Raw genomic sequence first — 27,669 nt, forward strand, 5'->3', positions numbered from 1 at the left:
GATACCCCCTCCCATGATCTTGCCTTTTTTTCTTTTCTCTGCAGGGCGTTTGAAACCCAGATGACCCGTCTGGAGGCGGAGTTTGTGAGACGTGAGGCTCCTCCTTCCTATGGGCAGCTCATTGCACAGGGACTCATTCCGCCAGTTGAGGACTTTCCAGCTGTCAGCGACTCGCAAGTAAAGAAATATCCGTTTATGCACCATGTACCCCCAATAGCCCAGTTTGCAGCCATAATAAAATAATCGACAGAACTGGTATACTTGATAAATAGGCACGGGTTAGCACCGGCAATAGCATCTCTGATTAACTAGAAACAGAGGACAGGATTTATTGGGATCTATGTACTGACACTGTACAGGCTGTGTTTGAAAAATGACAGTTAGGAGCTGATTGGTTGGTACTTTATCTCTCTCCACTTTCTCTCTCTCCTGAGGCTCAATACATAGACCCCAAGGTCACTTATCTAATTTACAGCAATATTGTCCTGGAAGTCTTCATTCTAGCACTCTGCACCTGTCACAACCCATGCAGTTCCTCTTTCCTGCCTGGGGTGTCGCTCCCTGCTCTGGTGCTTCTAGCACACTCTGGTCTGTATCAGAAATTTGTTTGAATCAGCTGAGTGTGCTAGAAGCACCAGAGCAGAGAGCAACACCCCAGGCAGGAAAGAGGAACTGCACAGCTGTGACAGGTGCAGGGTGCTAGAATGAACACTACTGGAAAATGATAGATGTTACAATAGCTCTACCTTTGGAGCTAAACATTGTGCTGCCCCTCTGAGAGAGGCTTTGGTGGAAATCATACAAGTATCTAATATTAATTTCCAGGATATATTTGGGCACAGGGGGCACTGCACTATTGCAGTCTCCTTATTTTAAATATTCTGTGAAATAAGTGAAAAATTGCAAATTCAAAACAGAGAAATTAAGCCCTCTGTGCGTAATAATACATGCATTTATGCATGTATTTAAGGGGTCTATTTACTAAGCCTTGGATGAACTTAAAGTGAACGGTGATAAAGTACCAGCCAATCAGCTCCTAACTGCCATGTTACAGGCTAAGTGACAGTTAGGAGATGATTGGCTGGCACTTTATCTCCGTTCACTTTATTACCATCCAAGGCTTAGTAAATAGACCCCTAAGTGAGACTATATTATGGCATATTTTGCCTTATAAGTTGGGACAGCAAGGAAGCAGCATTTCAGCAGTAAGCCTGCTGGCCGTAGGGGGGTACTGCAGTGATGTCTGCAGCTTCACACAGCCCCCTGGTAACTTCACAAAACATACCCCCAGTCCTAATACTCATCTGTTTTATGAAACTGGACAATTTCAACGCTATCCTGCAGGTGTTATTCCAAATGACTACTCACAGCACCTGGGCTGCTCTTGTATTAAAAGCTGATAGTGGGCACTGAGGAAAGAGCAGTTACTGAGAGGTGATCGGAGGAGCACATTGAATGGAAGCTTGTATTGTAACATTGGCAACGATTTGAAGGTTCAAATAAATGGCTTAAGGCACTTTTTGTTTATTTTCAATCTTTGGGGTTGTTTCAATGACGTGCGAGGTCTACGCTCTTGTGCGCCTATGTCGCACTTACGATAGCCCAGGGATTGCATATTTTTGTATGTTCCGCAAAAATATATGATTTTGGAATGAAATCGGGGTGAATTGGTGTGCTGCTGCTGCTGGCATTCCAACGGCAAATCGTGGCCATCTTCTGTAATTGCATCAACCCTTTCATTTCCATACCTGATAATCAGATCATCTGAATACCACAGCAGCACAGAATACTTCAGGAAAGGAGTTTTATGATCTGAAAGGGAATGAGGGCAGCAGGATACTATAGACTGAGGACCTGATTCAGACCCGGTTGCTAAGTTGCGCTCACTCTGATCGATTTTTGCCCGTCTGCACATGCGTATAATTTGCAGTGCGCAAGCCAGTCTTTGCGATCTGTTTTTGGTAGCTAGTAAGCCACTATCAGGTCGCTACTTTGAGTGACAGATAGCGCCGTTTGTGGGTGGTAACAGGGGAAGGTGCTTGTTAATGGGGGAGTGGTGTTGCGGAAGCAGGCGTGTCAGGCCGCCAAAACGCAGTTTAAAGGGTGTGCATAATTAGCAAAGTAGCGTCATTGGTTACGTCACATACAGGTATTTCAGGCCGCACTGATCGCTGTGCTTGCGGCGGGTTATGGCAACCTCAAGGGCTGCGAGCAGCTCCGATGGCTCTCGATGGTCCCAATTACAGTTCTCGGAGATGACGTGTGTTGCAAGGGGGCGTCTATATACACTTGTGAGCGCACTTTGCTGTAGCTCACTAAAACATAGTGGGCGTCCTTACGCAACGCAGTGCGAGCACTTCATTTAAATATCCGGCCCCTTTTTGCCAGCGAGCACCCGCAACTTGCGAGCGGGTCTGAATGAGCTCCTGAGTGTATAGTTAATGGAGGAGGTGTAATTCTCCAGCAGCACAGAGTATATCAGGAGATGAGTGATGTCTTAGTGAGGACAGGACTGCATGTGACAGGAGCAGTGATATGATGTGTAGTCTTCATTCTAGCACCCTGCACCAGTCACAACCCGTCCAGTTCCTCTTTCCTACCTGTGGTGTCGCTCTCTGCTCTGGTGCTTCTAGCACACTCAGCTAATGCAACAAACTGCTGAGATGCAAACCAGACTGGTCAAGAGGTACCAGAGCAGAGAGCGACACCCCAGGCAGAGAAGAGGAACTGCACGGGTTGTGACAGGTGTAGGGTGCTAGAATAAACACTAGATGTGAGGAGGGGAATGGAGGCAGCAGGAAGCCACAGACTGAGAGTTATATAGTGGGAGGAGCAGGGTCCCCCAGCAGCACAGAGTATATCAGGAGATGAGCGATGTCTTAGTGAGGACAGGACTGCATGTGACAGGAGCAGTGATATGATGTGTAGTCTTCATTCTAGCACCCTGCACCAGTCACAACCCGTCCAGTTCCTCTTTCCTACCTGTGGTGTCGCTCTCTGCTCTGGTGCTTCTAGCACACTCAGCTAATGCAACAAACTGCTGAGATGCAAACCAGACTGGTCAAGAGGTACCAGAGCAGAGAGCGACACCCCAGGCAGAGAAGAGGAACTGCACGGGTTGTGACAGGTGTAGGGTGCTAGAATAAACACTAGATGTGAGGAGGGGAATGGAGGCAGCAGGAAGCCACAGACTGAGAGTTATATAGTGGGAGGAGCAGGGTCCCCCAGCAGCACAGAGTATATCAGGAGATGAGCGATGTTTTAGTGAGGACAGGGCTGCATGTGACAGGGGCAGTGACATGATGTGAGGAGGGGAATGGAGGCAGCAGGAAGCCACAGGCTGAGAGTTATAGTATGGAAAGTACAGGATACCCCAGCAGCACAGAGTATATCAGGAGATGACTGATGTGTTAGTGAGGACAGGGCTAGTAACATGAGGGGAATGGATCAGTATTAGACTGATGTCATATTATTGTAGGAAGATTCTCTGTTATTGGAATTAAAAGTTATTTTTAATTCCATTTCTAGAAAATGTCTTAAACTATCCATCCGTTTCCATTTTTTAAATGTTTTATATAAATCCATGAGCGTTCAGCCACTTCTGCTACACAAGGGTAGAAATCCCATATTAGACGGGTCTTAGTAGTAAAATGCATCTTGTTTGGCATAACTGACACTTTCTCTTTCTGCTCTTAGGTTTCCATGTTACAGAACATTCGCACTGCAATGCGCCGGCAGATGAGACGCCATTCTTCGAGGAGGAACTCCTCCAGAAGGCGTTTGGGGCGCCTGTGGAACCGTTTATTTCACCACCCACGTGCCAGGGGGCAGATCCCTTTGCTGACATCATCCCTGCTTTCACAGGCACGTTGCGGCGAGGCGGACGCCGGCAGGAGCGAGGAGAACTGGCGTAGCCCGTCCACGCCTCCAGAGAGATGCAACACGCACACGCAAACCGGCAACCAAGCTGTAGATCGCTCCGACTTGCGCGCCAACGATTTGCGTCACGAACTGGAAGCTGCGGAGCAGCTTCCGTTAAACGCCGCACGGCAGGACTGCTTCGTGCTGCAGGCGCAGACAGAGATGGAAGCGTCTGCTGCTCTCTCGGACGCTGAAAGTCCTTGCCACAGTTTTTTTAACCCAGCCATAAGAGAAGATCTAGGAGTGACCCGGGGAGACCCCACGTCGGCAGATCTCTCGGACACATTTTACTTGGTGCCTCTATCGGAAAGGACTGCTGCTGGTTCTAGCAGGTTAACCCATAGCCATCAACGAAACAAGGAACCCTTAAGATTGCCTTTGAAAAACACTGACCATTTAGACAGCTCAGCGAATGTCCACATTCAGGTGAACGAGCAGCCTCATAGTTGTGTATCTTCCTGTCAGGAGGAGCCTTTGGGGGTGCACATCAATTACCACCACTCATCATCAGGGCCAATGCCACAGACCTCTCATCCCCTCTCGGAGAGTAGCACTAGTGACGATGAATCCTTGTTGATTTGCTAATGAGTTGCCTACACCCGTACCATTTTTTTGTATTCTTTTGTAAAGAGTCCAGGTCTCGGCACGCAGCATATATTTTTATATTCTATTATCATGTGAGGTCCTGCTGTCAATAGGGGGAGTTGTATCGAGCCTTGGAGAGAGATAAAGTGGAGCAGTTACCCGATCCGATTCGAACTGTCATTTCAAAGACCGTGCTAGATAAATAACAGAAGCTGATTGGTTGCTCTGGGCAACGTCTCCACTCTATCTCCACCCAAGTCTTGACACATCTCCCCCAATAGGAGCTGGTTTCTGCAGGGGGTCGAGCAGGAAACCGGTACGTAGAGTTGAAAACTGGGACTCCCTGCAGATATCTACAGTATGTGAGCCTTTAATACCTCATTTAGAAGTGAATAATTGGTTTACTAGCTTACCCTGGGGGTTTTCTTACAATTAACTGTCTTTGGCATTAAGTGTAAAACGCATCCAGTTCATGAAATAATCCTTTATTCATGAATCTAACGCATTTGCTAATTACTCTGCACTTAAGCATCTGCCTTTCTTGCAGCTAAAACATTTTGTCTGCAGCTCTTTACACCCCCTGTCTGTGCAGAGTCCTTGCAGTGATCAGCGGCCGAGGGGTGAATGCCTTTCAGGAGTCACAGCCCATAATCCAGACTTACTGGCCAGCTGAGAGGCTGCTCTGGAAAGTATTGGACAGGTGACGTATTTTGGAATAACAGAATGGAGAAATTGAGGGCGACTGCGAGGGGGTTGTTGTACAAAAGAAGCTTTGATCTTGTCACTCGGACCAATTACTGCCCACTACAGCTATCAATTAAAACTTCACGCAATACATTTTATTTCAATTTAACTTAATACAGGACTATAGTTAACAATAGGTTTTTTTTTAATAACATGAAAATTAACAATTTGAGAGATCTCAATTACATCTGCAAGTGGTTCATATTTTAACCAAATCTACTTTTTAACTATCCCAGAAAGTCATGGACCTCATTCGGAGGCGGTCGCAAGAAGCGATCGCTCTCTCTGAATGTGGGCGGGCGCTTTTTTTTTTTTTTTTTTTTGGTGCGGCCTCCTGGTCGCAAGCTAAGCTGTGGGTTGCCACCCACAGCTTAGCTAGCGACAGGGTGATGGTCGCGATGGTGATCACCATCGCGGCCATCGGGGCTTGCGACCAGACCCTAAGGTTGGGTCTGGGCACTCGCAAGCCCCAGGGAGCTTTCTGCTCTGATGGAGCAGTAAGCTCCCCACTGACATCACTGATTATGTCAGTGCGGCCGCCCACAACCACCCCCCCCTGACCCGCCTACAAAAAGGGGCGAGCTGTCGATCAACATCGACAGCCGCCCCTTTTGTAGCGAGCTCCGGAGCGAGAGAGTTTCTCTCGCTCCGGGGCTTGCGCATGCGTAGTGCGGCCGCTGTGCGTGTGCAGGGCTACCCATCGACCTGGTTGCGAGCACATCGGTGCTTGCGACCGGGTCTGAATGACTCCCAAGGTGTGGCTGTAGAGTTGCTATTGAACTACAACTCCCTGTATGCACTGCCAAGTAATAATAATTTTATACAGCATCACCTACATGCAATTTAAAATTAAACTAGTTTGGATGCAAATTTGGAAGTCTATTTTCCTCTGGGGTTATTATTTTATCATACTGATATTATTTTATCATACTGTGCCACAGTTGCTTTGATGCTTGTGAGGAGATTTAGGAGCTGTCATGTAAAAATGTGACACAGAAGTTGCTACTTTTAATTTGAAGGTATCTTGAGTCTCATAGGGGTAGATGTATCAAACAGTGAAAACAATGGAGAAGTGGACTGTTTATGAAGTTGCCCATAGCAACCAATCAGTTTTGAGGTAGCATTTATCATATACAGTGCATCCGGAAAGTATTCACAACGCTTCACTTTTTCCACATTTTGTAATGTTACATCCTTATTCCAAAATGGAATAAATTCATTTTTGTCCTCAAAATTCTACACACAATACCCCATAATGACAATGTGTAAAAAGTTTTTCTTTAGATTTTTGCAAATTTAATTTAAAAAAAACCTAAGAAATCACATGTACATATGTATTCACAACCTTTGCTCAATACTTTGTTGATTTAGCAATTACAACCTGAAGTATTTTTGAATATGATGCCACAAGCTTGGCACACCTATCTTTGGGCAGTTTCACCCATTCCTCTTTGGAGCACCTCTCAAGCTCCATCAGGTTGGATGGTAAGCATCGGTGCACAGCCATTTTCAGACCTCTCCAGAGATGTTCAATCGGATTCAAGTCTGAGCTCTGGCTGGGCCACTCAAGGACATTCACAGAGTTGTCCTGTAGACACTCCTTTGATATCTGGGCTGTGTGCTTAGGGTCGTTGTCCTGCTGAAAGATAAACCGTTGCCCCAGTCTGAGGTCAAGAGCGCTCTGGAGCAGGTTTTCATCCAGGATGTCTCTGTACATTGCTGAATTCATCTTTCCCTCTATCCTGACTAGTCCCTGCAGCTGAAAAACATCCCCACAGCATGATGCTGCCACCACCATGCTTCACTGTAGGGATGGTATTGGCCTGGTGATGAGCTGTACCTGGTTTCCTCCAAACGTAGCGCCTGGCATTCTCGCCAAAGAGTTCAATCCTTGTTTCTTATGGTCTGAGAGTCCTTCAGGTGCATTTTGTCAAACTCCAGGTGGGCTGCCATGTGCTTTTTACTAAGGAGTGGCTTCCGTCTGGCCACTCTACCATACAGGCCTGATTGGTGGATTGCTGCAGAGATGGTTGTCCTTCTGGAAGGTTCTCCTCTCTCCACAGAGGAATGCTGTAGCTCTGAAAGAGTGACCATCTAGTTCTTGGTCACCTCCCTGACTAGGGCTCTTCTCCCCCGATCGCTCCATTTAGACGGCCAGCCAACTCTAGGAAGAGTCCTGGTGGTTCCAAACTTCTTCCATTTATGGATAATGGAGGCCACTGTGCTCATTGGGACCTTCAAAGTAGCAGATATTTTTCTGTACCCTTCCCCAGATTTGTGCCTCGAGACAATCATGTTTCGGAGGTCTACAGACAATTCCTTGGACTTCATGCTTGGTTTGTGCTCTGACATGCACGGTCAAGTGTGGGACCTTATATAGACAGGTGTATGCCTTTCAAAATCACGTCCAATCAACTGAATTTACCACCGGTGGATTCTAATTAAGCTGTAGGAACATCTCAAGGATGATCAGTGGAAACAGGATGCACCTGAGCTCAATTTTGAGCTTCATGGCAAAGACTGTGAATACTTATGTACATGTGATTTCTTAGTGTTGTTTTTTTTTCTATTAAATTTGCAAAAATCTCAAAAAATCTTTTTACACGTTGTCATTATGGGGTATTGTGTGTAGAATTTTGAGGACAAAATGTAATTTTTTCCATTTTGGAATAAGGCTGTAACATAAAAAATGTGGAAAAAGTGAAGCATTGTGAATACTTTCCGGATGCACTGTACATTCTATAAAATGATAGGTAGAAACTGATTTGTTGCTATGGGCAACTTCTCCACTGGTCCACTCCTCCAAGCTTTTCACTGCTTGGTACAATCCCAAAATCCTGGGTATCCGGTTGATAGATCTACAGTAAAAAGGTCGACCATGTCTAGGTAGACAACAGGTGTTAGACAGACAATGGGTTGACAGGGACAAAAGGTCGACATACTAAAGGTAGACATGGTCAAAAATGTTGACACAAAAATGGGTTAGGGTTAGGCACTTACCGGAGGATAAGGGTTAGGCACTAGAAGGGACGGTTAGGGTCAGGCATCTACCCCAATGGTTAGGGTTAGGCACCAAAGGGAGGGTTAGGGTGAAGATTAGGGTTAGAAAAAAAAAGTGTCGACCATTTTTATTTTCACCATTTTTATGTAGACATTTTGATCCTGTCAACCTTCTTACATTTCAACCTTTTTTTCCCTGTTGACCTATTGTCTGTCTAGACATTGTCTATCTAATTACTGTAGATCTTTCAATCCACACCCCCACTCTCACATCATCTCCCACCTAGACTACTGCAACCACCTCACCCGTCTATCTACCCTGTTTCATGGATGTAATTTTCACCTTCGTGTCCAGCACTGCGGCGCCTAAATATATGATAACGGGCACGATTCTTCTGAGTTGTATGCTGCAAGTTTCATAGGTGTGGATGTGCGAAAATAGGCTAATGCAACAGTGTCCGGGACTAGTAGTGAGACGCCCACCGGTGCCATCGCAGCTGCCGCAACTGCACACACATACGCAGTATCGGATGCAGATCATGCAAACATCCACTCTCCAAGTGAGTCTATGGCCACTGAGAATGGACGCTGTAACTGAGACATCAAGTCCCTGTTTCCTGCGTAGGGGATCGCAGATGCAGGATGTGACACCCCCTACGAAACGGTTAAGACACGCCTGTGTTTTTAGCTCACACTCCCCGTTGCCTCCACCAAACACTCCCTGCCTGTCAATTACACTGCTAATTAAGACTTGCATCGTGCGACTACGGTAACGCAGTGTAGGTGGTTATTGTCTGGTGGGCGCACTGATCATCAGGAAATAACTTCTAAAGGGGCACATACTTTGCTAGAGGGAACTTCCCTGTTTCAGACAAGTGTGCCCCATATGTTTAGGTGCCCCCATCCGCCGCACTTCACAATTATTTTTATATAGTACAAGGTAAGACCCGCCCACATCTATTATCATGGCGCTATCATATCGGGTCCTTGATGCCTCCTCCCCCGCTCACCACTTGTACTAAATACTAGTGGGGGCCAGGTAAGAAGATTACATTTAACTCTAAAGGTGCATACACACACAACTATTTTTTGAACGATTATCGATAACAATATCGTTTATCGTTCACTCGTTGAAAAAATCGTTCACTTTCTGAGTTAAAACGATGAACGATTATCGTTCATACGCGTTCACATTTGTAGTTTGTAGTTCAGTCAGATTGACCAACTCAACGATTTTCATAAAGGGGATATGCAAAAATCGTTTGTAGTTCCAAAAAATCGTTCATTACACTTTAAAAAAAAATCTGACAGAAAATCGTTAATAAAATCGTTGTGTGTGCATGCAGCTTAAATCAGAACCTCAGGTTTTTTTTTTTTTTATGTTTTTTTTTTTTTAATGAGTCGGATGTATTTTAAATATGGCTGCCCTGATAGGACATGCACAAGTACAAATATAATATGTACAGAATAGCGATAAATTAATTCGGCAGATGCTGAACGATGTGCAGGTTTTATGGTCTACTTTAGGCTCAATTAATTCCATCAACAAACTGGGTATAATGTTAAATGAATGATATGGGCAGTTTCACATTGGGTTCATTAACATTGCAAACATTTCTTTATGTGGCACACCTTGTTCCATAGCAGGTCCCTAGAAGGAAATTGTAAAGCATGGTGTATATATTAAAAGTAATGATATGAAATGAATTTATAATGCAGGCCAATTACAAAGTAATATATCACTTTAATAAAAATTATAGTTATGGTTTACTAAGCCACGACAGGTACTGCCTGATATATGACATTGGGGGAAATGTACTAAGCCTCGGAGAGAGATAAAGTACCAACCAATCAGCTCCTAACTCACTTTACAGACTGTGTTTGAAAAATGGCAGTTAGGAGCTGATTGGTTGGTACTTTATCTTCATCCACTTATCTCTCTTTCTAAGGCTTTGTACATCTCGTCCATTATCAGCAATCGGCATAGTTTAAGGCAGGCTGTGGCTTTCCAACTCATGAGGAACTACAGCTCCCAGAATGCTTGGCTGCCTACCTCTCAACAGCTTATCTACATATTGGCACTCGGATTGGTTGCGATTGGCCATAGATCATTTGTGTTCAGTCAAAACATATAAACAAATCGTGACCCACAGCAACCAATCAGAAGACTTGGCTACTCCCCTGGGAGACTCCTGAATTCCGGGAGAGTAGGAAATCCCCTGAATCTAGGGAAATGCGCAAAGTCTTTCTGATGCGATTCTCCACAAATCATGCCGCCACGCCGCAAACCCATTCGATTTGCAATAAAATGGGGCGGGGCTATTGTGACACAAGTTGCATATACATGCCCCCACACTTTGGACATCGATAGACAAATATGGCTATGTCTACATAAGTGCTATGATGTATACCAACCAATCACACAGTGGTTGTCATTTGGTTTGAGATTATTGAGAGAGAGAAAGACAAACTATTATCTGATTGGATGTTTTTGGCTATGTACCTGTTTATGTTGCGCAATATTTTATAAAGGTCTTTTATGGAACTTCTTCATTTTAAATATTTATTAAAAACAGAAACTGCAATATGAAACATTTGTTAAATCTACAGCTCATTAAATGTACTTGCATAAAAATGAAAGAATAAAAAAAAAAGGATAACGTTTTACTAGCGACTGTTCTGCTCAAGGCACTTTAAGATAATGACGGTAGGTAGAGTGTGTTTTTCATCTCCTGATAAGCCTTTTATCGTCCGGACATCTTGTTTTCTATATTTATTGGTGACTTGACTGAAAATTATGTTGTAGACTTCACTACGTGTGCCTCGGCTCCTGTGATGCTTGTCGGTCAACGCGATCTCTAATCCATTCCTGACATCTGGTCTTTGCATCGAGTGTGCAAACAATACAAATTGTGGATTGGTTTAGTCGTCATTAATCATTCTTCAATGTGTGTTAATAAATTATGTATGGAGAAAGCAGAGGTACTTGAAACTTAAATAGTATAAAAAGTTGTTTTTACTTAAATATTATTTTTAGTTGGCCTGCGCCATATAAACAGTGGAGGCAGCCATTTTGTGCCAATATTCCGAAGCATGCAGGGAGACAATGACATCATTGAGCCTGTGCCTCATGCCTCAATGATGCCTCTAGTCCCTAATACATTGATATTGGTGCAGTCCATAAAATGTCTGTTTCAACTCAATATAGATGGCCAGTACATTTTAACAAAGTAATATAAATAGCAGATTTACACTTAACCTGTAGCAACCAGTTAACTATCAGATTTGGACAGTCAGACTAATCAAACTTGCCTACCCTCCTGCAAATCGGGTGCTGCTCCTGGCCCCCTGGAAAGTCAGGCAAGCTTCCTGGCAACCACCAACCCCCCCGCTGTAACAAGAGAATCCCCCAAATCACGGCATTGTGTAGTGGGGGTGAGGTCAAAATTATGTAAGTGTAAGCCACACACCCTTGATTTTGCCGAACTGGTCGGCAATCATGCAGTGAAGTTGTCGACAGTCACAATGGAAACATAAATGTCCACATTGTGCATGACATATGCCGACATAATGATCGGGTCGACATTCAGACCAGAATTCCGGCGGTTAACATTGTGTACCACACCCTATAGAATTATGATTGCGTGGTGACATTCTGTCGCGCTATCGGACCCGATTTTTATCAAATCGGGCAGCAACTGTGTGGCCGTGCTCCACCATTTCCTGTGTGCTAGCACACTGCTTCTGCAGCAGGACCCTGCCAATTTGAGGGCTTTGGGCCTGATTCAGACCCGTTCGCTATCTGCGTATGCTCGCGAGATGCATATGCAAAAATTTTTCAAAGTGACGCCACGTGAAGCGCATAGGCATAAGCACGCCCACCATGTCTTAGGGAGCGGCCACTTTGTGTATGCGTACGCCCAATCGGCCAGGCAGAGCCACCCACCAGCAACACGTCATCTCCAGGAAGTGTATTAAAACATTGGTACATCGAGCACCATCGGATGTGAACGCAGCACTTGATGTAGCTTTACCCTACAGCAAGCATTGCGAGGTAATCAGTGTAAAAAAATGGCAAGTGATGTGTACTATGACGCTGCCTGTTAATTATGCACGCCTCTAAAACGGCGTTGAAACACCTAGGCACGCCTGCGTTCGCATCTCCAACCTCCCGTTATTAGCGTCCTGCCCGTTACCACCCACAGACGGCCTCTCCTGTCACTCATTACACTGGGCTGTCTGCTGGGCGAGTGAGAGGGTTGCGATCGCAGTGTGTAGTTCGCGCACGTGCAGAATGAAGCATGCGCATGCATGTACGCAGAACATCGGCTCGCTTGTGAGTGGCTCTGAATCAGGCCCTTTGTTCCACCACCCTGATCGGGACTGGGTGAGCCTGGTGATCTGGACCATAAGTACCGGTGTCCTGAGACTAAAATTCTGAACAGGGCTTCGACGTACATAGGCGCAGAAGATCACAACGGGATCCTCCGGAGAGGATGGAAACACTTTGCCTGGCTCCACAGTCTCCACTTATTCCAGACCGCAGTCTCATAAAACACACAGTTATGAGTTATCATACCTACCAGTATTTGTGGCACAATTATATCTGCTTCTCCTTTTTTTATATACAGTCCTCTGTTTGCTTTACGTTACCCCATATCCAAATACCTGCATTTGTGTGTGGTTTGAGCCAATAATTAGCCTAACGGATCATTAAAAACCAGTGCTGTCACTATTTCCTAGATAATTGATAGGCTGAGTACTCATGAAAAGTAGCTTGTACCTCCATAAATGGCTGCTTTAACTCTAGGCATAGTTGCTTAATTTTTCAGAATGTTTGGGAGGCTTCCGGGAATAGGGGGAGAACAGCCCCACTCCCAAGAGAGCAAGCAATTTTACTGGAGAGCAGTAACCTTCCAGAAGTTGGGCATAGACATGATGTGTCATTAGTCCCGACTATGTCATTAAACACCTAGCGGCAAGGGCGTGATGATGCAATGATGATGCAATTTACGCCATCCTATAAAAAGATGGGTTGTCACTGATGACTAAATTGAACTGCATACTTGATGCAAAATGCGTCATGCACTCCATCTTTTCTTTCCTCAACTTGCCGTCTCCCAGGAGTGATGTAGGAATAGTAGGCCAGTATGTATATAGGAGCTGGGAACTCTATATTAATTATATATTTGCTGTGGGCCCTACCCTAATTTGCCAGAATAACATAGCATATATATACTGTAGTTTATATATTAAATCATATATTACTAAATAAGAACTATCTAGAATACTTTAATTCACTATCAAACAACTGTAGCGAATAGATATATAAATTAAACAGGAGTGAAACCATTTTGTTAAACCACACTGCAATATATCAAATTAGGAATATATATACCGAACAATAAAATGTTTTTATATGGGTACCCTTTCACACTCACACAATAGGCTTCAGGTGGTTGAAATTGAGGCTTTTATTTGAGGGAAAAAAAATGCCCACTCGATTTATACAACAGGAAGGCCAACCATGCTTTCTCAGAATATACCATGGTTTGTTTTACTGTCGGCGAACAGTGCGCTAGGGTCTCTGTGTTCTTGCCCCAGGCAGGGAATGGGGTTAATGAGCACATTTTAACAAAAAGCGTCCAATTCCTTTCTTTCACTCCCCTGTCAAAGTCAAAAGTCACTGGGGTGTTTGTTTTCTGGTGCGTTCCTCCTCGCCCCTTCCCATCAGTGTTTTCTCTATATCGCTAGGTCTTCAAGTACATTTTCTCCACAAATTGGCATGTAAACAAAATGCAAGTTGAAACTTGGACAGCAGCTCATTGCATTTTGATGGACTTTTCATTGTCGGACACTGGGACGTCGTTACAATGCACCAGGTCATCCTCCGGAAGGCTGGGCTGAGGGTACACAACGTAGCAGACTTTCTGTCCACAAAAGGTCATGGTTTCTGAAAATGAAGTTTGATGAGTTATTGCATCACACAAACCAAACACCCGGCGGGTAAACCCAATGAGCAAACGCGTTCTTCACAACATTTAGCAAAGAAATGCATTGGGTGGCAAGTGCTAAGAATGGGGAAGCTGCCTTAACAGCGCTCTTTACATGCTTGACATATACAACTAAAGTAGAAAATGTGTAGCAAAGTATTATAGACATACTGTATATACTGTAGATACATTTAATAGCATAAAATGTCATCAATAAATCTCTGCACAGTAACCTGCCACAATACTACTGTATGTATAGGTCAGTGTGGATAATAAACGATGTAAACCACATTGTACTGTATGTATAGCAAGAGAAAAGCGGTTACCATGACAACCTTATAACTTTATTGTAATGGGCAATTTGCTTGCAACAGGTGATCCTCATACAGGGGATGCGATTGTGAACACCTGCAGCGAATGTAATGCCACAACGCACACCCTGCATCCATATATTATACTCACCTGTCAACTGATGCCGCTGTAATAACCAGTGTAATCACTGAGCGAATGGCGCAGGTGCCTTTCTCCCAAAGATCTGCACACTGGCAGCAGGGAAATCACCAGGAAAATGGCACGGGAGTCATTTTCCTGGAGTTCTGCGCATGTACAACATGTGCAGTACACAATGGCATGGTGCCAGAGTCTACTTGGTGTATGCGCCGGTGAGGGGGGCACACAGTGGCGTAACTATGGAGGTTGCAGGGGGTGCGGTTGCTATGGGGCTCGGCGGCTTAAGGGACCGGCTGGCCCAGCGATCACACCCTCCGTTTGCCGGGCGCCCGGCTTCTCTCCCCCCCCCCCTCCCGGCGCCAGCAGCAGCGGCAGCAGGAGGACGGAGCTCACTCCTGAGAGCTCCGGCTTCCGGGTCCCGCAGTGCACTATGGGAGTGACGTCATGACGTCACTCCCATAGTTCTGAGGAGCGGGCCCCGGGGACGGACGGAAGGAAGGACAGCAGCAGGCACTGGAGCGGGGTTTAAGGTAAGTATTGTTTTTATTTTTTCGTGTGTATGTCATTGTGCGGCGGGGGGGGCTTACCATTGGGGGCATAATATGGGGGCATTATAGGGGCCTGCCTTACTACTGGGGGCACTACAGGGGGCATTACAGGGGCCTGCCTTACTACTGGGGGCATAATATGGGGGCACTACAGGGGGCATTACAGGGGCCTGCCTTACTACTGGGGGCATAGTATGAGGGCATTACAGGGGCCTGCCTTACTACTTGGGGCATAATATAGGGGCATTACAGGGGCCTTACTACTGGAGGCACTACACGGGGTATTACAGGGGCCTTTCTCCTGGGGGCATCATATGGAGGCACTACAGGGGGCATTACTCCTGGGTACGTCATATGGGGGCACTACAGGGGCCTTACTACTGGGGGCACTATTGGGAGCATTACAACTGGGGGCACTACAAGGGGCATTACAGGGAGCATTACTACTGGGGGCACTACAGAGGCCCTTACTACTGGTGGCACTGCAGGGGGCACTACTACAGGGACATTACTTTTAGGTGCATTATTACCAGGGGGCATTGTTACCAGGCGCATTACTATAGGGGGTATTATTACTACTGGGGGCACTGCGTAAGAGGCACCATTACAGTTGGCATTTTTTAGGGGAACTACTATGGGCATTGTGTAAGACCTAAGTTAGGGGGGCCCCTTAAAAATTTTGCTATGGGGCCCAAACAGTTCTAGTTACACCCCTGGGGGCACACGTAGACTTCACACGCTCGCCTTCTCTTAAACTACCCCTGCGCTTGAGTACTAACAGCATGATCAAATCTAATGCACTTTATGCTCACTGGATTTTCCTGCCAAATGAATGTAATTTTATTAATTGCATAAAATCAATAGATTAATCATGGCTCCTCCCACCTTAAGTTCAAAACACAAACTTCCTGCCTAAACTCTATATTTAAAGAGCATCTCTTGCCAATAGCCGACCTTTCTCTCATGGGTGGCAACAGTGACTTAGTAGCCTTTCTGCTGAAACTCAAAGGGGCATATCTAATTGGTCGCAAGGTTTTCCCTGCAAAAATTTCCACACACATCGCAACAAATTTTCTATTACCATAGGTATGTGCGCTCCCGTTAACCGTGGTATAATATATATATATAATATATAATAAATAAAAAGTAGTCACATTTCTTTCAGACAAAAGGATGAGGTATTTAAAAAAAAAAAAAGGGGGGGAACAGTCTGTACCCTCCAAAAAAACATTGGGTAACAGTAATAATGATTATTACTGTCCCAGAGAAAAATAAATAGTTCTTTGAAAATGCAGCAATTGAATAATTTTTTTTTTTTTAGTAATTCCAAATCAAATTTTTTTTTCCACTTTTATTACAAACGAAACCAAAAAGTGCAAAAAAAAAATAAAAATAGAGAAAAAAATCAAAATGATATTGTAGGTAATATTAGGTAAATTTAAAAAAAAAATGAAAGCAATTATTTTTTGTTTAAACAATTTGGGGTGCATAAATTAACAAAAAAGTTAGCAACCAATAATGACATGTACTTAATTATTGGACAAATTAGGTTAATTGAAAACTCCTAATTGCCAGATTAGTCATTAGGGAGTGTCCAACGGGTTCTGAAGAGGTCTCCGACATTTTAATCTTATATTATGTATTTTAATTTTTCTTAGACCTGCTCTGGGGCTGCGAGAAAATAGCCACAGTAATCCCTAAAGAAATTACCGCGAAAGAATCTATCACGCAAATGAATATGAAAAACCCTGCTTCGCAAAAAAATACCAGAAAAACAGAAATTGCTGTAACGAGACCGACTAATTAATATCGCATGAGTAGAAAACACCTGTGCTTGTAGCTGTTACATTATTGTCACACAAGTGCGTAATATTTTGGGGGAGATGTATCAGAAATTCTAAAGCGGACAGGTGAAGTTGCCCATTGTCAACCAATCAGATTCTAGCTATCATTTTATAGAGTGTACAAGATAAATGATAGTTAGATGCTGATTGGCTGCTATGGGTAACTCCTCTGTAGAAGATTTGTATATCTCCCCTGTTTTCAGCGAGATGGTCTAAGGCTTCTTAATGACACCGACTGGTGCCCAGGAAGCACACTTTGCCAGTCGCAGGAAGTGTTTGAACCCTGGGACAGTACAAAAGGGTGCGCGTGAAGGATTGCAGCAAACAGAATATGATGGCCCATTAGCTGTATTATCTGCTAACATCTGTCCGCTGGACAACACATCACAGCAATCACAGACTTACCAATAAATCTATCTACACACTTTGGTTTGTTCTTCCAGTAAACTCCCAAAAAGAAGACTGGAACTCCTGTTAAAATAATGATGAGCCCTACACCGCATACTATAGGCTCTGAATAAAAGCTGAATATCAGGAGAAACGCCCAGAATATCAGGTAGGTGATGGGAATCAGTAGGTTCACCTAAAACCAAACAAAGGGAGAAATAGGTCAGCTCACGTCAGTTCTACATTTTCTATCATTTGTATCATGTCGCAACACTGATAATCAAATAATGCACTCTGCATGTTAATGGCAAGTAACTTTATTTTTTTTTCCTTTTTAAAACATAGATTCAGTAATGTATTTTTGCAATTAATTTATTTTATTGCTTTCTCTGTAGCTGAATGGAAGCAATACTAGCCAACGCTCCAAATGGATGACTTATACCCCTTTTACACCAGAGCAAAAACCTGGGTTTTTGCTGGGTCTACCCAGGTCGCAGCTCAGTGTAAAAGGGTCCCTGAAAAATAACCTGGGTCAAGTGACCCAGCAATTCAACCCAGGTAGCTACCAGGGTTGGACCCAGGATGGACCCAGGTAATGATGCAGTGTAAACGGTGCAACCCGGGTTATCTGACCTGGATCATGCCTAAAATGAGCGGATTGGTGGTTGTCGAGCATTCACCTCCCACTTTTTATGACCTCACAGGTTTAGCAGGGCAGAGCTGAGTTCAGTGTGAACAGGGCTGACCTGGGAGTAACCCAGATCAAAGGTGCAGTGTAAATGGGTCTGACCAGGGTTGGAACCATGTCTGAAAACCCCGGTCGGACCTGGATTTTTGGTGGAAAAGATGTATTAGAAAGCACCAGCACTAAATGCGTTGTCGTCTGAGTTCTGCTGTCTCTTGAAATTTACATAACGGGGCTGGACGGAATTTGCACCTAAATTGCAAATGAAAATTACGCCCTCAAAGAAGGTGTATTCTGCGCAGCTAGCATGTTATACGCGGGCAGCTTGGCCTGTGCAGCATATGTGCTAGATTTAGTTCTGGAGTTCAGTAGTACATGCGACTGGTTTATGCATACTGTAAGAGCCGGCCCGGATGAAGGGGCATGGCCTAATCATGGGCGGCATGGTCGGACCTGGGTTTTTGGTGGAAAAGAGGTATTATACCCCTTTTACACCAGAGCAAAAACCTGGGTTTTTGCTGGGTCTACCCGGGTCGCAGCTCAGTGTAAAAGAATCCCTGAAAAATAACCCGGGTCAAGTGACCCAGCAATCCTACCCAGGTAGTTACCAGGGTCAGACCCAGGAAGGACCTGGGTAATGGTGCAGTGTAAATGGCGCGACCTGGGTTATCTGACCTGGGTCTTGCCTAAAGTGAGCTGATTGGTGGTTGTGGAGCAGTCACCTCCCACTTTTTATGACCTCACAAGTTTAGCAGGGCAGACCCAGGTTCAGTGTGAACGGGGCTGACCTGAGAATAACCCAGCTTGATGGTGCTGTGTAAATTGTGTCTGACCTGGGTTGGAACCATGTCTGAAAACCCCGGTCGGACCTGGGTTTTTGGTGGAAAAGATGTATTAGAAAGCACCAGCACTAAATGTGTTGTCGTCTGAGTTCTGCTGTCTCTTGAAATTTACATAACGGGGCTGGACGGAATTTGCACCTAAATTTCAAATGAAAATTACGCCCTCAAAGAAGGTGTATTCTGCGCAGCTAGCATGTTATACGCGGGCAGCTTGGCCTGTGCAGTATATGTGCTAGATTTAGTTCTGGAGTTCAGTAGTACATGCGACTGGTTTATGCATACTGTAAGAGCCGGCCCGGATGAAGGGGCATGGCCTAATCATGGGCGGCATGGTCACGCCCCCTTAAGAAACCCCCCCCCAGCAAAACGCATTGCTCAGGGAGCCAGTTCAGGGGCCCCTGTAGTGAGTCACTAATACCCCTTTTGAAGTGAACGTCATCTCCAAGCGTTTCTGCAGACCCGGCTCCGGTGTGAACTGCGCCAACTCAGGAATATCCTCGGTCGGGACCGGGGAAATTCCGGGAATGATCCGGATAGGAACCTTGTTCCAACCTCCGGGTCAGACCCGGAATTTCGGTGTAAAAGCAGTATTACTGATGTAAAAGTCCGTGGGAAATGAACTAAGAATATTATGAAATAATGTCTTACACAATAATATTTATTTTTTACGTGCGATTGCCAGATTCGGTGCGCACGACGTATTCTGTGGCACAGCTCTTACCTTAATTGGTCGGAACATGTTGGGCTTCTTGAAGCGAAGAACAATTAGCCCCATAATTGTTACTCCGTAGCAGAGGTAGTTAATAAAAGACACGTAGTTTATTAAGGTATACGTGTCGCCCACTAACATGATGACAATTGTCGCTCCACACTGAAAGACAAACATCAAAGTAAATCGTGCTGTACTAAAAGAACAGAAAATAAAGGGCCTTATTCAGAGGGGGACGCAGATACGGCGACTGCTTTTGCGGCAGTCGCATCTACGCCTTTATGCTAATGCCGCCCCCGATCCATAAAAAAACAGACGCCCACTTACAGCTTCTTTAAACAATAAAACGGTGACACCATCGAAACTTGCACGGTGGGACGCATGCGGGGTATAAAAAGCATCGACCGTTTTTGTGCGACATCCACGCTGCGTCCACCCCTGAATCAAGCACAAGACATTTAAATATTAGAATGAGAAATGTTCCCATTGAGAGATTTTTGCCATATCTCAGCATTCAGCCCAGATGCCGCCTTGTTTTCCTGATACCTTTTCTGTTAGTAGATATCGCCCATTAACAGGCCCTTATCACTATGCTCTTTTTTCCCATGCACACAGAAGATGTCCGAGGGTCCCATTATTAATAATCAGCGCTACTAAAGATCTGCATCGCCGCTGGTCATGGTATTACATATTTTGTTAACGCTGTCATTTACCAATCTCTCTGCGAGGGGTTTCTCTCCTTCATCGGCACCCTAGCGCTGCCGGGAAAGGGACTTGGTGATATGCGCCTGCACGGCCAGTAGACGTGCATACGCACAATGGTTTGACTTGAAGGGGAAGAAGCAAAACCTGTCTGGCTTCACAGATCCCCAATGCCAGGTATAAGGTAATGCTATCTTGAAATGGCGTTATGCAGCGACGAAAAGTAAAGCTTTTCATCACTTGAATTCCGTAAAAGCCTCCGTCCCCGGAGGTCAGCGGCGCCAAATAGGTGAGGACCGGGAAAATCTCTGAATTCTCCAGTGTTATCCTCTTTATAAATTTATAAAAATGTATCTTAATAAATAAGCCCCTTAACTTGATTGCTGCTGAGAAACCATTTTCTGATTGGCTCAGCACATTGGAATATTCAAAGGTTTTGAAGTGAACTCTCTGGGGTCAGAAAACAGCACGAAAATAACTTACAGCTATACGTTATCTGGCTGCCTTTGTGTACATTGATTAAGAATAAAGCTGCATACACACACGATGTAGTAAATGAACGATTTTAGTAAACGATTTTCGTTCAATTTTTCAAGGGAAAAATTAACGAAAATCGTTTACTAAAATCGTTCATTTACTAAATGTAATGAACAATTTTTTTGAACTACAACGATTTTTGCATATTCCTTTACTGAAAATCGTTGAGTTGGTCAGTCTGACTGAACTACAAACGTGAACGCGCATGAACGATAATTGTTCATCATTTTAACTCAGAAAGTGAACGATTTTTTCAACGATTGAACGATAAACGATATCGTTTAAAAAATCGTGTGTGTAGGCACCTTTAGTTATCAAACATTTGTATTATTGTTCATTGTGATGTCTGTAAATGTGACACCTGCCGCTTCAATAACAATTTGTTTAAAAAAATAAATAAAAAATGAGTGGTCAACCGAATATTGAATAAAAGTATAATAATTACTTTGCTTAGTGTACATAGCACACAGTATAAAACTACCCTATGGGGCTAAGGGTCTGATTCAGAGATAAACTCGTAAAATGTCGACGTTAAATGCAGTGGAGCCATTTTTTTGACAATGCGCATTCCTCAAAGGCGCACGTGTAGTGATGGATTAGCGATGGCGGATGCAGATGGGATTTCTGCGCAAAATGAGTGACCGGTAGTTAGTGTTTGGGAGAGGTAACGGGGGTGGTTAGAAAAGGGCAGGCGTATTGGGACCGTTTTCTGGGTGTGCTCTAGTGAGACATCAGTTAAGTCATTAGCATGTTTTCGCAAGCCCGCTGCGGACGGAATCGCATTCGTGACTGCATTTACGTACTTCTCGGAACCAGGCCCTGATTTTGGAGTGAAGCATACAAAAAAAAAAAGTACCTTTGCACCTTGGTTGGGCGTAGCATGTGCAAAGAGATTTAGGTTTGGGAGGGGTGCGTCCTAGCTCAGATCTAATTTGCAGTGTGATAATAAAGCTGTCTAGGATTTGTGGGCTACATGCAAAAGCAGCCAGTATTTACCCTGTACAACTAGTAGCAAGCCCTATACGAGTAGCAAGCTCAGAAAACAAACCAGTGCCAAAACAGGCTCTGTGATCAGGTCATTCTGTATTCGAATCTATCAACCTCGCGGCCAACCTTGCAGCATATAATAATAATAAAGCTGAAGTTGATCAGTATAAAATTCAGCACCGACTGTCCAGTACATACAGTAATGTAGCTCTATTCCATATTCCCAATGCATACACACACTGGGTCTCCCTTTCCAACACCACATTATGCCACTGGGACCTTATAATGTTACACCGGCCCGTGCCCCTGATCATTACACCAGCCAGAGGACATTTTTAGACAAGTCTGCGCTATGTCATATTAAATTAGCCTCTGCCACATTAAACCAGCCTGTAAGCCACCATACCAGGCAATGCCAAATCACTATATCATCAGCCAGCAACCTATCATTGCACTGCTCTGCAATACCTGATTACACCAACCGGTGCTTGTCAAAGTAGCCTGTGACACTCAGTGTACCTACCTATGCCCTTTCATTAAATAATCTGTGTTCCCATTTTAAATCAGCCTGTACCTCCTCAGACAAGCCCCCCACACACACTCACACTCAGCCTGTGTCACTTCAGACAAGTCCTCTCCACACACACTCAGCCTGTGCCCCCTCAGGCAAGTTCCCTCCACACACACTCAGCCTGTGCCCCCTCAGACAAGTTCCCTCCACACACACTCAGCCTGTGCCCCCTCAGACAAGTTCCCTCCACACACACTCAGCCTGTGCCCCCTCAGACAAGTTCCCTCCACACACACTCAGCCTGTGCCCCCTCAGACAAGTTCCCTCCACACACACTCAGCCTGTGCCCCCTCAGACAAGCCCCCCCACCCTCACACAAACTAATCCTGTGTCCACTCAGACAAGTTCCCTCCACACACACTCAGCCTGTGCCCCCTCAGACAAGCCCCCTGCCCTCACACAAACTAATCCTGTGTCCACTCAGACAAGTCCCCTCCACACACACTCAGCCTGTGCCCCCTCAGACAAGCCCCCTGCCCTCACACAAACTAATCCTGTGTCCACTCAGACAAGTCCCCTCCACACACACTCAGCCTGTGTCCCCTCAGACAAGCCCCCCCACCCTCACACAAACTAATCCTGTGTCCACTCAGACAAGTTCCCTCCACACACACTCAGCCTGTGCCCCCTCAGACAAGTTCCCTCCACACACACTCAGCCTGTGCCCCCTCAGACAAGCCCCCCCACCCTCACACAAACTAATCCTGTGTCCACTCAGACAAGTTCCCTCCACACACACTCAGCCTGTGCCCCCTCAGACAAGTTCCCTCCACACACACTCAGCCTGTGTCCCCTCAGACAAGCTCCACCCCACACAGCCTGTATTCCCTCAAACTATTCCCACCCCACACACAGCCTGTGCTCCCTCAGACAAGCCCCCCCCCCACAGCCTCTGTTCCCTCAGACAAGCCCCCCCCTCCCAGCCTATGCTCCCTCAGACAAGACCCAGTCACACACAGCCTGTGCTCCCTCAGACAAGACCCAGTCACACACAGCCTATGCTCCCTCAGACAAGAGACACCCCCAATACACCCATGCAGCCTATGTCATTTTACCCCCAAATCATAAACTGCATTGGGAGACAGACATTTCAAAATGGAGACTGTCCCCAGAACCAGGTCATGTCTGGACCAAAGAAACCACTGAGGCATGAGGCATTATGCTTTATCAATATAAACATTTCCTGATGCTTCATTATTTTGTAATGTTCCCAGTTAATTGTAATGTCCAATGAATGGGGAAATCAGCCCACAAGCTGGCAGATTCCTTCCACTGTGATTAGGTTAAGGGTGGGCACAGTGTTGGAGGCACTGATGTAGAAAAGTATGTATAGTATAGTGACAAACAAGAGCAGTTCAATATTAGGAAGTAACAATACCCCACATTTATACATCCTGCCAAGCCTACAATGACTATTGGATCTCACCACCTATAGGGGGAGATGTATTAAACCTTAGAGAAAGATTATCTCTCCAAGGTTTGATACATCCCCCCAACGTTATGGTTAACTTTACTTCTTATAGTACTTATGGCTGGTACAACAGTATTTTATTATGTGTCTCACTTCTGTGCTCTAGGGGGGTATTTATCAAAACTTGGAGAGAGAAAGAATCAACTCCTGACTGTCATTTTACAGACATAGGGGCCTATTCATTAACCAATATATGGCCCGGTAACCATGTGGAAACGCTAGTTTCCGCATATTTAGGTTACCGGGCCATTCATCATCTCAAATAGACCTCCTGACCTTCAGCAAACTCCGAAAACTGAAAGTTTTCGGAGTTTGCTGCCGAGAACAAGCGCCATCTTCAGACAGCGCTTGTTCTCGGATTCCCGCTCCTTCCTATGGGAAGGAGTTCCGGGGATGTGAAGAGGGATCCTTCCGCCGCCTCCTCACTACCTTCCCGGCGGCTGTGTGTATGTGTGGCCTCGGGTCACGCTTGTGTAGCCGGGACGACGGGGAGGAGGTAAGTAAAGCAGCTACTTCTGCGATAACTTCAGCTGCGATACTAACCGAGAGGACAGCTGATTTTCGGAGCAGTTGTCTCCTCACCGAAGCAATGATGAATTGCTCCGGTGTCACGTTTCCCCAGCTGTGAGTTGGTTACTTAAGTATCCCTCGCAGCGAGTTCAATACTTCGTCATTGGAGGCCATATGGCCTCTGATGATGAATAGGCTCCTGTGTTTGAAAATGACAGGAGTTGATTGGTTAATACTTTATCTCTCACAATTTTATCTTTCGTAGGGCTCTATTTACTACAATCCGCATATTGAATGCAGATTGTAGTGTGATATAACCGACTGAATTCGCAGGCAATATCACAGGGATTTACTACAAATCCCTTGCAGGGACAGAGCTTGCGAGAAAGCTCTGTCCCTGTGAATCCCCTCCGCACACTGGTCACGGTATTTTCGGAAAAAATACCGTTACAAAGTGCCCGCGCATGCGCCGACCGGCCGTCGCTGCTACCCCCCCCGGCGTTTAGACCCGCCCGCTGGTGCTAAGCCCCACCCCCCACGATCGCGGAACCCCCCCCTCCCTTAATTACACCTACCTGCATGATCCGGGCCTCCGATGATTTCTTCCATGTCCTCCGGTCCGGTGCTATGAATTTTTTTTTACTATTTTTTTCTTTTTTTTACAGTGATCAGCTTGCGGTCTGTTTAGCAGTGATCAGTGTGTGGTCTGTTTAGACCACACAGCTGATTACTGGGACTGACTCCCGGCTCTGCTCTCCCTGTTAGAGCGGAGCAGGAGTCCGGTAACCAGGTGGCGTTATTATCACAGGGCCTCCCTAGGTATTTTTTTTTACATTTTATTTTTAGTAACTCTGGTCGGATCACATTTCCCATTACAATGATGGGAAATGCGATCTGCTTACTAAAAATAAGTGATACTTAGGAATTGGAGTAGAATTTTACAAATTCTACTCCAATTGCCCTGTAATAACTATAGGTGATACTAAAATAATGTGAAAAGGGTGTGAAAACACCCTTTTTCACTTTATTTTAGGCTAAATAATGTTAATAAATAGAGCCCAAAGAGCTTTGATAAATATCCCCCTTAGGGGCCTATGTATCAAAGCTTGATGAGAGATAAAATTGTGATAGGAAAAGTATTAACCAATCAGCTCCTAACTGTCATTTTTCAAACACAGCCTATAAAATGTAAGATAGAAGCTGATTGGTTGGTGATTTATATCTCACAATTTTCTCTCTCATCAAACTTTGATACATAGGCCCCTTAATGATTATGTTACATTGGTATCTGTGCCTGGGAATGTGCATCTCTGCATTCATGTAACTGGAAAGTTCAAAATGTGTCATTCCATTTTTGCCTTGCTGAGGGCATCACAGGTGGATCCATTGGTAGCACAGGTGTCTCAATCCCTGATTAATGCACATTCCTCTATGAGGAAGTTTGGAGAGAGTACTGCTGGGGGCTCTTAATACTGCTGTAAGTACATTATCAATTATGTACAAAGTCTTACGGTTACTTTTTTTGGTGGTGAGGTTGTTTGTAGGGTTATATGTGATCCAATCACTTGTGTTTCATTTATTTTATAATTAATTTAACTGCTTATTTGAAAATGATGCTGTAGTGATCAGATCCTAAAGTCCTATATGGTCCGAGCAGAGGGAGGTTGGCGCTGTTATATGTGACTGATAAGAGACCATTTAAAAAAAAAGTATTGAGAAGTTATTTTTGCAGCTTGAACTTTCAGATGTACAATTATACAGTAACCGATGTATATAATTATATACTGCTTTCAGTCATTCATTTCTATAAGGCTGCCCGCCTGTAATGGTTTTTGTTAATTAAGTATTTACTGAGCATAGGAGAGAACTGTTATGTTAATATTGTGGGTCACATACGTAGGAGGGTATAGCAAGTATTTCTCTGGTGCACTGGTGTGTAGGAGCCAACATGAAAAATGTTTATAATTTGTCAGCCAACACTTTCGAAGGAAACAAGAACGTAGGAGTAGCCTTAATCTCTAAATTATTGCTGGGATTATTTATAACTGGTGGTGGGATAGACGGGTTTCTATTCAACGTATAGATTTTTGCAGTAGATTTTAGAATACAAAGAGATCAGACTGGAAAAGTGACTCCAGATAAGGCCTGAACTACTTTTTATGCTGAGTACACACTGGCCGACATATTGCCCATTCAACGGAACAGCCGATTTTTATTGTGTGCACATCGGCCAGTGGACCTGATTCAGAGGCACTCTCTATTTGCGAGCGCTCGCTCTGAATCAGGGCGTTTTTTATTAAAAAAATCCGCCCCCAGGCCGCTCGCATAGCTGTGGGTGGTCACCCACAGCTTTTGCGAGCGGCCAGGCGATGGTCGCGATTATGGCGACCATCAGGCTTGCGACGAGACCCTTGTGGTAGGGTCTCGGTTCCCGCAAGCCCGAGTGAACTTCCTGCTCTAATAGAGCAGGGAGTTCACTACTGACATCACGAATGTTGTCAGTAGGCCCGCCCACAAACGGAGGCGTTCCTTCGGGAACGCCTCCGTTTGTCCAGCCACCCCCCGTCCCCGCCTACAAAACGGGGCGAGCTGTCGATCAAGATCGACAGCCGCCCCGTTTTGTAGTGATCCCCGGAGAGAGTGAAGTTCTCACTCGCTCTTGGGCTCGTGCGTGCGCACTGGCCGACCATCGGCCCGCTTGCGAACGCTGTGCGCTCGCGAGCGGGTCTGAATCAAGCCTAGTGTCCGATGGCAGATATATCTGCACATCGTGCTGTGTGTACGGACGGTCAGCTGATTTATCTTTCCAGTGTGTTCCTACCTTAGGACCAGATATATCAAGAGGCGATAACCTCTTTCTTCTGTGCTTTGCCGTAACTTTACATCTCTTATAAATAAAAATATATAACAGCATCTCAGGTTGGCATTAACTTGCCAGAGATCTGGCCATGCTGTGTATGCTGTTTGTTATGCGTGGCTTTATAATCTTGTGTACAGGGGCGTCTTAAGAGAGGAGGGGGCCCGTGTGCACTCCCCGTGGGGGGCCCCCTCCTCTCTTCCCGGTGGCCGTCAGCCCACTGACGCGGCTGGCCAGCCACCGGAGCATTAGTAGACTCCGGGGGCGGGATGTATCAAAGCTTACCGACGCGGTCTAAGCTCTCGTATGGCGGTGCTGACTTCATC

At 45.2% G+C, this 27,669-nt stretch overlaps 2 protein-coding genes across 2 annotated transcripts in view; one reads left to right on the plus strand and one right to left on the minus strand.

Moving 5' to 3' along the window:
• The window catches only part of LRP3 (LDL receptor related protein 3), a 48,686-nt gene extending 43,113 nt beyond the window's left edge, over positions 1-5,573 (plus strand). Inside the window, exons 6-7 of the mRNA XM_088451134.1 lie at positions 45-177; positions 3,697-5,573. Coding sequence (XP_088307260.1) covers positions 45-177; positions 3,697-4,506 — 943 coding nt within the window. The 3' untranslated portion in view covers positions 4,507-5,573. The remainder of the gene's footprint in view (positions 1-44; positions 178-3,696) is intronic.
• An 8,141-nt stretch (positions 5,574-13,714) lies between these two features.
• The window catches only part of SLC7A10 (solute carrier family 7 member 10), a 90,680-nt gene continuing 76,725 nt past the window's right edge, over positions 13,715-27,669 (minus strand). Inside the window, exons 9-11 of the mRNA XM_088451096.1 lie at positions 19,721-19,870; positions 17,491-17,668; positions 13,715-14,203 (exon numbers count right to left, since the gene is read on the minus strand). Of these exons, the coding sequence (XP_088307222.1) occupies positions 14,073-14,203; positions 17,491-17,668; positions 19,721-19,870 (459 nt within the window). The 3' untranslated portion in view covers positions 13,715-14,072. The remainder of the gene's footprint in view (positions 14,204-17,490; positions 17,669-19,720; positions 19,871-27,669) is intronic.

Source organism: Taudactylus pleione, unplaced genomic scaffold, assembly GCF_031769625.1.
Source record: "Taudactylus pleione unplaced genomic scaffold, aTauple2 ptg000537l, whole genome shotgun sequence".
NCBI classification, from domain to species: domain Eukaryota; kingdom Metazoa; phylum Chordata; class Amphibia; order Anura; family Myobatrachidae; genus Taudactylus; species Taudactylus pleione.